The sequence below is a fragment of the Clinocottus analis genome, unplaced genomic scaffold (assembly GCF_023055335.1).
Source record: "Clinocottus analis isolate CAN_PGR_092001 unplaced genomic scaffold, fCliAna1.0.p SCAF_17, whole genome shotgun sequence".
Taxonomy (NCBI): Eukaryota; Metazoa; Chordata; class Actinopteri; order Perciformes; family Cottidae; genus Clinocottus; species Clinocottus analis.
Window position 1 is genome coordinate 12,605,267 of NW_027175898.1, and position 13,099 is coordinate 12,618,365.

At 42.8% G+C, this 13,099-nt stretch overlaps 1 protein-coding gene across 3 annotated transcripts in view; it reads left to right on the top strand.

Annotated features, from left to right (window-relative positions):
- Positions 1-13,099, top strand: part of atrn (attractin) — a 128,316-nt gene that overhangs the window by 42,020 nt on the left and 73,197 nt on the right. For 2 of the 3 annotated variants that reach the window (XM_068579800.1, XM_068579802.1), the window contains exons 17-24: positions 742-927; positions 2,407-2,652; positions 3,303-3,440; positions 4,603-4,696; positions 5,815-5,867; positions 7,805-7,899; positions 9,530-9,608; positions 10,218-10,375. In XM_068579800.1, the coding sequence (XP_068435901.1) occupies positions 742-927; positions 2,407-2,652; positions 3,303-3,440; positions 4,603-4,696; positions 5,815-5,867; positions 7,805-7,899; positions 9,530-9,608; positions 10,218-10,375 (1,049 nt within the window). The remainder of the gene's footprint in view (positions 1-741; positions 928-2,406; positions 2,653-3,302; positions 3,441-4,602; positions 4,697-5,814; positions 5,868-7,804; positions 7,900-9,529; positions 9,609-10,217; positions 10,376-13,099) is intronic. The other variant, XM_068579801.1, reaches the window with a different exon arrangement.

The following is a 13,099-nucleotide window of genomic DNA, read 5'->3' on the forward strand; positions in this document are numbered from 1 at the left end:
ATATCGCTGGCTTAATGCTTTCTGAAAAGCAAAAGAAAGTTATTGGCTCTTAAGTTGTGTCTCAGCATTGTTGTTTTTTTTTGTCCCGTGCTTGTGAGACATTTAAATGCAGAATTGACTCTTCAAATAATTCTGTTCCCGTCTTCTTGCGTCTGTCTGGTCCGACCGGTGTGGATCTCATTGTGTGTCCTCTGGTTGCTGGAGATGACACGTTTTGTCCTGCTTTAAAATCAGCTGACGCCCCCTTTAATGTACAGACGACGGCAACAAAAGACTCTGAGTTTAGTTATTTGAAATGTAGCATCCCGTGTCTTTGGAGTTTTAGAGCGATCGGAGCTAATTCGGGATATCTTTGCTTCTGCTGCATATATTTTTCACTTTCTTTTTTTATTTAAGTGTCTCTTTCAAATCGTCCAAAAGTGTAGAAACTTCCATAAAGTTGAAACTGCAGATGTAGCTGCTACCAGCTGCTGTTACACAGAGAAAAGCAGTAGATGGTGATTTTACAGTGCAGAAATAAACAAAGAGGCAGACAAAGACCAGCATAAATTTGTGAATAATACATTTAAAGGTTTCACAACTTGTGATTAAAAAAGAATCAGAATTCTGAACGTGTTTAAAGAACAACTTTGTCAGCGTTGTGTAATTCTTTTTAGATCTGTTATCGAGATCGCTCTCTCGATAAAGTCCCATTCCTACTCCAGAGGGCTCGAGCAATAACGTCTTGAACATGTTCCCCAGCCAACCACAGCGCCAAGCAGTGCCGGACGCCGTGCGCCATGAGGGCCACCTGCAGCGAATGCACCAGCAGCAGCTCGGAGTGCATGTGGTGCAGCAACATGAAGCAGTGCGTCGACTCCAACGCCTACGTGGCCTCCTTCCCCTTCGGACAGTGCATGGAGTGGTACACCATGAACAGCTGTCCACGTAAGACGCCTCGCTCCCTGCAGTTTGTCTCCCCCTCATGCATTTAGTGACACGTTTAATACTGCCATCATTCAGAGCCTTGCCTTTTGGCAAAACACACCTCGTCTGAAAATCATTTCCTATTATTACATTTGTATGTTGTTCAGTCTCTATTTATAAAAGAGTGTAGACATTAAACCCCTTGAAACATTTATTAGAACACAGAAATGATTAAAAGAGAACCTGTGGCAAGACACTGGTATTAGTTTTGACATTGCATCTCTGTTAATCCTAAAGTAGTTCCTTGATAAATGATGGCAGGAGTTAATTGAGAACGAGGACTTTATGATCAGACAACTGTTGTAATGCTTCATCTACGATAGATAGAAAACTTTATTAATCCCCAGTGGGGAAACTCATTTGTCACCATAAACAACAACAGACAAGGTTCACAGTACAAAAAAATGCCACATGAAACAAGACAACAAGACACGTAACCGATGCTAACTTTAAATCTAAAAACCACAACTAAAGGTGTTCATTAAAAAATCAAACTGCTGCCAGGACAAAAGAGCTTCTCAGTCGAACACGTTGGCATCTTATATAACTCACTGAATGAACTTCTGAGTCCTTTAAAAACTGTTTAGTGGATGGCTTTTCAGAGGAAAGGCTTTCAGAGGCGTCCTGGAAATTAGTGACATTTTGCCAAAACGCTCTCGCCGACACGTGAACGCGATGCGGCGTTCTACCGTAACCTCGGATTGGGCTTCGCCGCCTGCATGAGCGTAACGGTTCATGAGTCCTTTACGGAGGGAGGAAGAGTAAATGAAAACACCAATCTGCAGTCGGCTCACGTGCCGTTAATTTACTCCACCGCTTGAGCACATGTAGCGATTTCAATCAGACTTCCAAGAAAAGACCCCAAAAAGGCCACATTACGTAATCACCGTGGCTCTCTGGAGCAAAGCATCTTTTAAATGTTTGGGTTTTTCACCCTCATTTACATTTATTTATTTATTTTAAACCTCCATTTAGTGGAGCACAGTAAACCGGCGTCCCCCGCAGTTGATGAGATGGGGATTAATACTCTGCTTTCATAGCTTGATAACTTAGTCTCCGGCTGGTGCTTTGTTTTGTGTACGGCGCAGCAGAGAACAATTTTCATTTATTTCAACCTGACAGGTCGATTTAATACATGTCGTTGCTGACAGCCGTTTGCAGGGGAACCCCGCCAGGGCCGAGAGTTAGGAATTTAAAATATGGGCAAAGGATCAGGAATGAGCGAGATCCACCGTTGAGCCGTCTCGATGTGTTGTGGGTGTTATTCATTTAAACTTCTGGACCTTAATACTGTGGGGCAATTCTTTTTTTTTTCATTTTTATTGAACCCTTTTAGTTTCCTTCCCTGCGAACAAGCTTTTTCTTTCGACTTGTGAGCACGAATACGTCTTCACGGTTGTAGTTGTTTGTGTAACCGCTGCCGTTATCGCTCTGCTGCAGCGGAGAACTGCTCCGGCTACAGGACGTGCGGCCAGTGTCTGGACCAGCCGGGCTGCGGCTGGTGCACCGACCCCAGCAACACGGGCAAAGGTCAGTGCATCGAGGGCTCGTACCGCGGGCCCTTCCAGACCTCGGTCCCGGCCCCGTCCACCCTCCCTGGCCTGCCCGCCAGCCCGCAGCCCGCCCTCAACGCCAGCATGTGCCCCAGCGAGGCCAAGTACAACTGGTCCTTCATCCACTGCCCAGGTAGGGGAGGATCGAGATGTTAATCGTTTACTAACACTCATTTCAGGACGAGGATTGTGTATTCGCTGTTTGACTTGGAGGAAAAGTGTTCTCTTGTCATTTGCAAGACCAAAGGTGAAAAGTAGTTGTTTTAATTTTGTATTGTTGCTCTGAAGGAGCTTTCTTTTTCCTTTTTCCCCCCCCCCAGGCTCCTCAAGATGAGGAAATTGATTCTCGTGTATAAAATAGTTAAAGTGCTCTTGCGATGAAACTACTTGCCCTTCATAGAAACTGACAATAATAACAATATCTGAAGAAGTTTGCCCTCTCAACGGGACTGTTTATTTTGTTCATTATGATCCCAAACTAACAGAAGTGCATGCCAATGACCTGCAGTTGTTGTTGTTGTGACTTAACTCTTGGCAAATGAACCTGCCAGTCAGAGAGAATATCAAATATCACAAGTAACAGTATTTTGTCACACGAGGACTTCATGTGCAGCACCGGCAGACATTTCACAAGTCAGATCCCAGACTTTCCTTTCACTGTCTCCACTTGCGTATTAACATACAAATTCATTCATGTTTGGCCCTGAGGCTGTTTATTTGAAAAAAAATAAAAAATGTTGCGGTGATGTTCATGCAGTATGTGCTTTGTTTATTCCCCGACAGCCTGTCAGTGCAACGGTCACAGCCAGTGTATCAACGAGAGCGTGTGCGAGAAGTGCGAGGACCTGACAACGGGCCGACACTGCGAGAGCTGCATCTCCGGCTTCTACGGAGATCCGACCAACGGGGGCAGCTGCCAGTGTGAGTATCCGTTCGGTCCGGCGCCGCATAGATCAGCCCGGTCTTCTTTTTTTTAACAGCGCAGCTTTATTTACTCGTCAGTTTTTTTTTTATTACAGTTTTATGTCAATTTTCCTGATTCCTGGCTGCACAGTAAAGCGTTCCCGTTGGATATTAAAGATGTTCTCTACGGCTCAGGCTGACACGTCAGTCCATCAGAAAACAAATCAATCGTCCACTCCTCCAAACTGCAATTGCTTCATTATTTTTTGCGATGCCCTAATTCTATGTGTCCCTTTGGAATATATTTGTATTTATATACATCTTTATATATATATTTATTTAGTTCTACTTCAGTGACCAGCCTCTCTGCACGTCTTCATCTCGTCTAGTATACGTTCGTTGTTTATGCTTTTTCATTTCTGCCTCCTGCCTCGCCTCCCCCTAGGGATATTAAAGACATATTTTACTTGTCATCTAATAGTGCCATTCTTCACATCAGTTTGGCTCAGGAGGCGTTAATGAGCGCAAGCACAAATAAAAAGGTGCACAAATCAAAAAGAATATGAAACCCTAATATGGCTTGTTGTTCCGCCAGCTGTCTGTCTGTTACGCAGATGTCTACATCATTTACACAGGTGCTATGGTTCTCGAAATCACCAAACGTAATGGACGTCGGGCATCTGTTCACGGACACGAACACCGTCTCTCGGGTCACCTCGGATGGGTCGGGAGCCGGAGCTCCTCTGGGAGGTGTAGCTTAAAAGTTGGCTCTGAAAACTAAACTTCTGGATTCATTCCCTTCTTGTCCTTTCCTTGGAGAATGAGACACTTGACCCCTATGGAACATTCAGGGAGCCAGAGTTTCCCACCGAACCTTTTTATAACTGTATGAAAGATGGGAAAAGCTGGAAAGGTTCTGTTTACTGAATCAAATATACTTTGTTCTTATTATTTTAAACTACAACAAGAAACTCGTGGACTAAAAGCGGTCGCGTTTTCCTAATTTTACTGCATTTATTAATAAAATATAAAAGACAACAAATAAAAAAAAGGATTTATAGGATTTATAATTCAATCCATACAGAATAATAGCAGTCATTGAATGTGAAAAATAAAGAGGTTGTATTGCTCTTTGTACTAATGCACTCAAAGTTGTGTGTGTCGTGTCTTTTTTGTTTAGCCTGCAAGTGTAACGGCCACGCCAGCATGTGCAACCCCAACAACGGCAAGTGCTTCTGCACCACGAAGGGCATCAAAGGAGATCGCTGCCACCTGTGAGTTTGTGCTCGTCTTTCCTGCTCGGGAAAATTCTTTAACTCAGTTTCAGGACGTTTATTTTTTATTTTTTGTGCTACTATTACATTTTACTTTCCGTTTCTCTGCAATACATCTTGTGCCTCTAAGGAAACGGAACAAACATAGCTAGAAATGGAAACAACTCAAACACTTTTTTTGTGCAGTGTGTGTTATACTGCCAAGAAACTGGGAAAAAAAATACCAGAAGCCGCGCTTCCACATTTGTTAACTGTAGTTCAGGCGAACTTGAACCTCATTTTGGTCATGTGACTGCTCGCCATTTGCGCTCAAGAGCCCCAAATTTTATGTTTTTTTTTTTTTTTACCGAATCTGTTTCGTGAAAACTATTTATTTTTGGCAAAAAAAATTGGTATTTAATCATTTTTCACATGCTTTTTCTGAATTGTGAAAATCTGATAATTCCTGTTTTTACCGTTTCTGGCTATTGAGAGGAGTTTTTAAAAACTTTACTCTTTTTTTTAATTTATTTTTTTTATAAGCAAGTCTCTTGGCTGCCTAAACTTGTTCTGTGGGAACTTTATTGATATAAATTTGTATTCGTAGACCTTTTTTTTTTTTTTTACGTACCAAAAAATAACCCCACTTTAAATTCAAGAATTTTAATTAGAAACCTAAATTTACAAAAAACCTGCAAGTGAACATGCTAATATGTTTTAGGACTCGGTACCCCTCCGCGTCCCCTGTTTTCTTTTGGCATCCTGTAATAGCAGCTGTTCATTACTGCGAGCGGCACTAATCTTAACTCTGGCCTTCATTACCATAGGGCTTCCCAAAACCCATTAAAAACTTGAGATACAAGTTTCACAAATCATCAGTATGAAAATGAGGCAACTTTTTCAGGACAGAACGTGTCTGCTAGTGATGTCTGTCACTTCCTTTCCTATTTATCTGCTTTCTCATTGTGAATGGAGCTGAAGGAGAAGACTCCCTCCCACTTATTTATGTTTTTATCAGCGATTAAATCCTCCTAATTTGCCTTTTTCTCGCTCTCCCTCTTCTTTTCCTGCGTGTTTGCCGTCTCCCTCTCGTGTCTCGCCTCATCTCCCTTCACCTACCGTCCGCCTCCCTCCTTCAGATGTGAAGTCGAGAATCGTTATCAAGGCAACCCCCTCAAAGGAACATGCTACTGTAAGTGCAATTCCAAATGTCAACGTGTGTGTGTGTGTGTGTGTGTGTTTGTGTTTGTGTGTGGTTTGTGTCACATTAAGAAACCACTGTGACCGCTGGTCAGGTCAATGAAAAGACAGGTACACGGCTCTAGAATCAAGGTCTCGAGTCGTCGGACGTTTAAAGCAATAACGGCCTCAGGAGGAGCAGACGGCGTCTCTTAAAACAAGTCGCAGGTAAAAACAATCGAAAGTGTTTTTTTTCCCGGAGAACGTCGTGAAGCTTTAGTGAAGAGCCGTTTTTCTCCGTCTCTCCCCGCTGCGACGACGGCAGTCGCTCTGCCAAAGAGCGCTGCGCACACTGCAGAGTACTCTCCCGTCATTATTATTCCTGTCATCTATGTTCATGTGCTGAAGAATATGATAATGTCGACGCCATGGGATTTAACTGACTCTGTCCTCCGCGGTCTATAAACACTTATCCCTCATTATTTTATAATTTGATAATGTTTTTTCAAGAGTATTTAAGGAGCTATAAATAGTGGTCGACGGCTCGTGTCCGTCGCTCGTTAGTCGGCCTCTCGTCTGACGTGCGCCTCACGATGTGAATCAGCTACATGTTATTTATGCTCACTGCCAAGATGATTTGATGACTAATTAGATCATCAGTTGTCAGAAAATGAATCAACCGCAAGTTTGAGATTGTTCCAGCGTCTCAAATAAAAGGACTTGCAGCACTTCTGTATCTTTAGATTTTGATTGTAATCTGTAATCAACCCATAAATAATCTTAAACTGAATTTAATCGATTACTCCAACAGAAAATTCATCTACAAATATTTTGTTCACCCAATTTAGTGTTTAGTTTATTTTTAACAGTAAAAAACCTCCATAAACATGAGTTTTCTGCTGCTCACCCGTGTTTATTTTGTATTACTGGTGCAGTTCCTGCTGGCCGGGTTTCTTGGCCGGTGGTATTGCTGCTTGCAGCTTTTCTCGAGAACCACTAATCCAGACCACTTCACACTCGTCACTGCGCTTCCTTGAGTCCTTCGCGATACGCCCGCCAACTGTGCGGTCGATCGGATGAACGATTGTCGAGAAAATCAAAGCACAGGCACAAAGAGCACAGTCCGTTTCGGTTCTGTTGGAAATAGATTTTTTGGGGGGATTTTGACTGTTGCTTGGATGAAAAGAGACCGGGGACTCGGCTCTGGGATTCAGATGTTTGCAACATTCAATATTTACTTCGGCTACTTTATTGATCTATAATGTAAAATATCTGTTTAATTAAAAAATATGTGTATTTAAGTCACTAAATGATATTGCTATAATATGCTTTAATATTTTTTCAATATTTTTCTCACACAGTTTTTTACTTTACCATATTTTACTCATGTTTCTCTATTTTTAAATATATATATAGATATATATCTATATCTATACCTATATATATAGATATATCTAAATATCTATATATAGATATATAGATATATAGATATCGATCGATCGATATAGACCTCAGGAGGTTTCCTCTTGAATTTTGATCAGCATGAGAAGAGTTCAGAGTTTCCAGATCATGAGAGGTTTAAAAGTCAACAGACAAGTTTGAAACACGTGAAAATGATTTGGTTCAAGCATGACTTTTTTGAAATTATTTTTCTCCCATATCATCATAGAGTAGTGACTGAGATCTCCAGCTGTTGTTTAATGTAGGCTCTCACACAGCCAGCCTCATGACCTTCAGCACAGACGCAGTCAAATGTTCAGGTCCACCCAGAAAGTCCATCGATTTTTGAAAAGAATATAAAAAGAAAAGGGGAGCTGGGTAATTTTTCAGCCCCGGGCGCTGTGTGAAAACATGTTCTTGTGTGACTTTCAAACTAACCTAATCGAGCTGCCGCTCTTCTTCTTTTCTAATCCACCTCCCTCCCCCTCCGCTCTCCCACACTTCAAACAGACACGCTCCTCATCGACTATCAGTTCACCTTCAGCCTGTCGCAGGAGGACGACCGCTACTACACCGCCATCAACTTCGTGGCCACACCTGAGGAGGTATGTCTCTGACGGCGAACGCCCCACCGTCACAGCAGCTGCCACTTTTATTGGGATTAACGATTGTGAAGTCGGTGTGTTATGTTCCCCCACCTCAACGCCTCCTGTTGTTGCTTTACCACTTCAGGAATTATAATAAGAGAGGTTATTAAATAATAGTAATCATGATAATGTCTGAAGTGAGTCCTGTGCAGGAGAACTCTTATAATATGCTGTCATCTATATAGAAAATGACTTCCTGACAGTTCACTCTCCAGCTAATGCAAAAAAGATCTTTAGCGGTTTATTTAACTCCCAATCTTCACACACAATTATACTGAGCTCGACATTAAAGACGACATTTAGGATTGGTAGAGAGATTTTAATTTCAGAGGAAAAACAAGCGGCGGCCGTGATAAAAAGAGTACTTCCCTTGTTCCTCCAGCAACAACAAACTGTTACGTTTTATGCCGGTGTATCAACAAAATATCTTTATTAAGACCCATTGAGACTGAGATCTCATCTCTACAGTACATAAAAAAGGTATAACCACATAATTAAACAATACAATATAACAAGCTACTGGCAAAAACAAAAGGCATGGCTTATTATAAGTGTAAGTTATGGATAGTAAGACATCAAATTAAAGCAAAACAAAAGAGGAAATTATAAAATATAGGATTCAACGACACACAGATGTTTTCCCTGCAAACGCCAGGACGTCTATTCCCGTTTACCCGGCTGCAGCATCTGGAGCCTAACCTGAAACTGTGTGTTGCAATGCTCATCACAGCATACTATTTAGTGTGCCAGGAAGAGATTTAGGATGTCAAAATAAATCGTATGTAGAATGCCAAAAATACCAGGATGTTCCGCCACATCCGGTCACATTTGGTAGTATGCAAGCCAGCACGCTTTCGTGGTCGTTTATGACCCACAATCCTCTGCTCAGCGTGGACATGTGAGCAAGAAGATCAACGCTTGAGGTGCCATGTCAGGAAAAAGTAGTACGTCCCAACTTGACTGCATCCTGCATGCAGTCAGTACTCTGTAAGGGCAGCTGCAGTACGCACCAATGTGTGTGTTTGGGAACAGATTGAAGTTGAAGAGCTGTGGCCTCGCTTATGTATTTTATCCAGTAGAAACGTTACGCACTTACCTTTTTAGTGTCTAAATTCTACACAATATAATACATTCTGGAAATATTTAGAGCATCTTCATCTCCGAATGTATTTAAATGATGATTAACAGACGCTGCCTTTCCGCCAGCAAGTCAACGTCTCGCACCCACTTGACGTTATCAAAGCAGTTAAACACTAAACACTCGCAGTCTTTTTAATGCATATCATTTTCATCATCGACTCCTGTTCAAACATTGGTTTTGCTAACGCAGCTTCCATTAGCGGCGCAAATGTGCACCACGGTAACTGTTTGTACAGCTGCACACTGGTGTCAAGTGGGGGGCGGGGGGCAATCTGTGCTCTGCTTTTACAGTAAAGCTTTTCTTTTACCTGCAAACGCATTTTGTACATGTTTCTTCTTTTATATTCTGATTCATCCTATGCACATTTATATAATACACATGCATGACACAGATGATGGCGATGATGATGATGACTGCCTGCTCTCTGTGTCCTCTGTTCCTCCTCAGCCAAACCGGGATCTGGACATGTTCATAAACGCCTCAAAGAACTTCAACCTGAACATAACCTGGGCCACGAGCTTCACCGGTAGGTCTCCATAAAAAACCCACGACAAATAGATCATTCGCCTCCTGCCGAACCTACCTTGGATCTAGCTTCTCAAATGTGAGGATTTGCTAGGTTTTGTTTGTTTCACATTCGTCATTTGAGGATGGTCAGGCAAAAAGAAAACACAATCATGTCAAGAATTTACCGAAAAAGATAATCATAATGAACGTGTGGTCCCCTGCTGCACACTTGAAATTGAATTACGGTGGCAGCTGTCACCCGTCCTCTGTCCTCACATGGACAGTTCAGATCTGATTTAGCGTCGAGACAAGTGAGGGAGAGGAAGGTCAAAAGTCGTTTAGTTAGTGGAAAATAACCAAAATATGGCCGCTGTCCTAAAGTGGGGTTATCATACACGGAGAGTGCGCTCATCTTTGATTTGGGACAGAGTTAAACGAGTAAACTCAACCTTGTTTTGGTCGTAATCGACTAAGATATCACAAGTCGACAAACTCCCTGTTGGTCTGCGCTCAACTTGTGGCCTTATCCTCTTTGCCCCGGCCCTCTCCTCCCTCCATCTCCTCATGCTTATAACTCTTGTTTCCCCTCTCCGTCCTCCTTTCTTCTGCGCCTCTCTCTGTCACTCAGCAGGCACTCAGACTGGTGAGGAGATCCCCATCATCTCCCGGAGCAACATCAAGGAGTTCAAAGACAGCTTCTCCAACGAGAACTTCGATTTCCGCAACAGCCCGAACATCACCTTCTTCGTCTACGTCAGCAACTTCACGTGGCCCATTAAGATTCAAGTAAGCGTCTGAGCCGTCGTGAATACTCAGGGTGGTTGTAAAAAAGCTCTGCTACCGTGATAAACATACTTTATAACCTTATATAATCCAGCTTGCATTGATTGTCAGGTCTAACGGCCTGAGAAAAAACTGCATATTCTGGCATTGACTCGTCAGTCGCCTTAAGTAACATTAGTAAAGTGTTATGTAACTTATAAGAGGGTTGCATGTTTTACTTGCACGATGTGATAACAGTAGATAAGCAGATATATAAGTAGGAACGGCCTCCACTGACCCCACCCCAAAATCAAAGGACAACATTTTCTGTTGATTGAGTGACGTCACCCAAAGGTGAAAATGTTTTATCCCTTCAGGGTCTTTTCTTGATTTTACATAATTTCTTAAATTCACCTTTTACTTGCATATGAGGTGTATACACATCAACAATTGCAGAACAGTCTCAGCTCTCTATATAATGAGGCACCATTGTCTTAAGGCACAAGTGTAAAGTGGCCCTAAAGCCTTAAACCACAGGCTGTGCTGTCCTGTGAGAGTTATATTGTAACAGTGGATGGGCATCCAACAACAGCAGATTCTTATTTCTGTGCTGTTTTATCACATAGTTATTAATATTTAAAAAACGCCGGCGCGCTTCAAGACCCGGAAGGATTCAAATAATGTTCAATATTAAGTAGTGTGTTTAGATTGTTTTATAAGTAAAGGACAACTGCAGACATACCATGAGAGCTCATTTAACATTACTGGTCACGGTGTAATTCACTGATTTAAAAGGGAACGTCGAGAGTAGATAGTCGCAGTGGCCTTGTTCTGCTCAGCAGTCAGCCGGGGAGCCCAGACCAAAACAACGATAAGGGGAGAGACGTCTTCATCAGCGAAGAAGGAATTCAGCCACAACACCAGCAAGTCCAAAGAGTTCACACCGCTGCAGCTAAGCCAGAGGCATTTTGTGCTTTACTCGAACCAGTTTGTGATCGTTACCTTCCAGCCTTCATAATGAACTGTGATTTAAAACATGTAGGTCTAAACCCCCGAAAAGCATAAATATATTTATAGAATTAAACACAGTTTAGTGTGCCGAAATCCACAACAGAGGAGCCTTTGTGCTGCTTTGGATTCATCTTAACTGGCCGTATTTAATTCTGACTGACAGAAAGACACATTCAGCTGTGACATCTAAGGTTTAGCATCCGCTGACGAGTATCGTGTTGATTCAGGGGAAGAAAGCTGACTGGTTCAATCTGACGCTTGAAATCTATAAATGGGAGGCTTTGTGCTTTGACAACATGGGCGGTGTCGGCGATGACTGGAATGAATGTGAATGAGATGTCGGGGAGAGGGAAAGTTGGAATGACTGGCCGTTACGTGAACGAAAAGAGAGAAGTGTGGGCAAATCGATCGGCCGGATTTATTATTTATTTATGGGGTCCAACTGTTTGAACAGATGTGCCTCATTATTCGGTTGCTCCTGAAGTGGACATTTAGCCAGCTCGGCTCCTAAAGCCAAAACCTTTTGCTACCTCATGTGATGCACGTAAACATTTCAAGAGCAGCATGACTTGATAAAAGCGTGATTCACAGGAAAGGAACATGAGTGCAAATTTAAACAGGCCAAGTTGTCCTAAATACTCGCCTACTGCAGCGGCGCTAATTTTGCTGAGAATATGCATTCATCCACTTGGAAAAAAAAAGCACATCATGAATTTGTAGATTTTATTCAATGTGCAGTGTTGTGCCGCATTTGGCTGTACATAAACGCCCGTTGGCCCACATCTTCTTCAAATCAAAGTGCAGCTGAACCGCCGCGACTTTTCACTGAGACCGGCTGATTCACGAGACACTTCTCTGCTCCATAAAGTCAAACGCAGGCCGGTTAAAATGGCAGGATGTGAACGTTGGCGGTCGCCAGTGAAATGTGGTCTGTGCGGGAGCTTTTCCCTCAGCGCTCATGTGGCTCCTTGTGAATAAGCGTCGGCGTTACAGTCACAGCTGCCGACATGAGAGAGAACTCTGCCCTTTCTTTAGCGTACGTGTTGGGAGGGTCGTGTTGTCGGGTGTTTAATCCCCGTAATGGCCCTCATCCTTTTGCAATTTGCAAAACCTGCTCATTTGCGCGCCAATCTGTTCTGCGCGAACTTCTACCGCGGCCACAGAAGATACTTGTTTCTGATTGTCGAGCAGGTGTCCACAACAATCATACAGCTGCACACCGCCGGGTCCTGATATAGACAATGTTGTCTTTTTTTTTTTTTTTTTTTTAAGGAACAAAGACACCTCTCTTGGGTACCCTCGTAACAACAGATCTCAGATCTTGCAAAGGCACTTTGTAAGTAGGTCTGACTAAACGGGAACTTGATTTGTTGATATCTGAAGAGTTTTAACTCTGATCACACGACTGCCATTGCCTACAGAGCTGGAGCAGATCCACATACTTACACACGCAGCTGTTTACTCATGGGTGTCTTTGCAGCTCCATAAAGAAGGGAATAAACTCTGCATTAAGTTTGACACAGCGGATAAAAGCACCAGCATGATTGGCTGGTGCTGGTTTTGGGAGCGTGGAGGCGCTCAGGAACCTGGGCTGCGTCCTCTGTGCACAGCCTGACCCGTATGTCTGCCTCCCTGATGACTTACGGAAGTGATTTGACTGGTTGCCCCATGCAAAGCTCCGTCCCCCTTGCCCTCCTCCTGCAAGGGAGAAAAAAATAAATAAAACTCCTGCCTCCA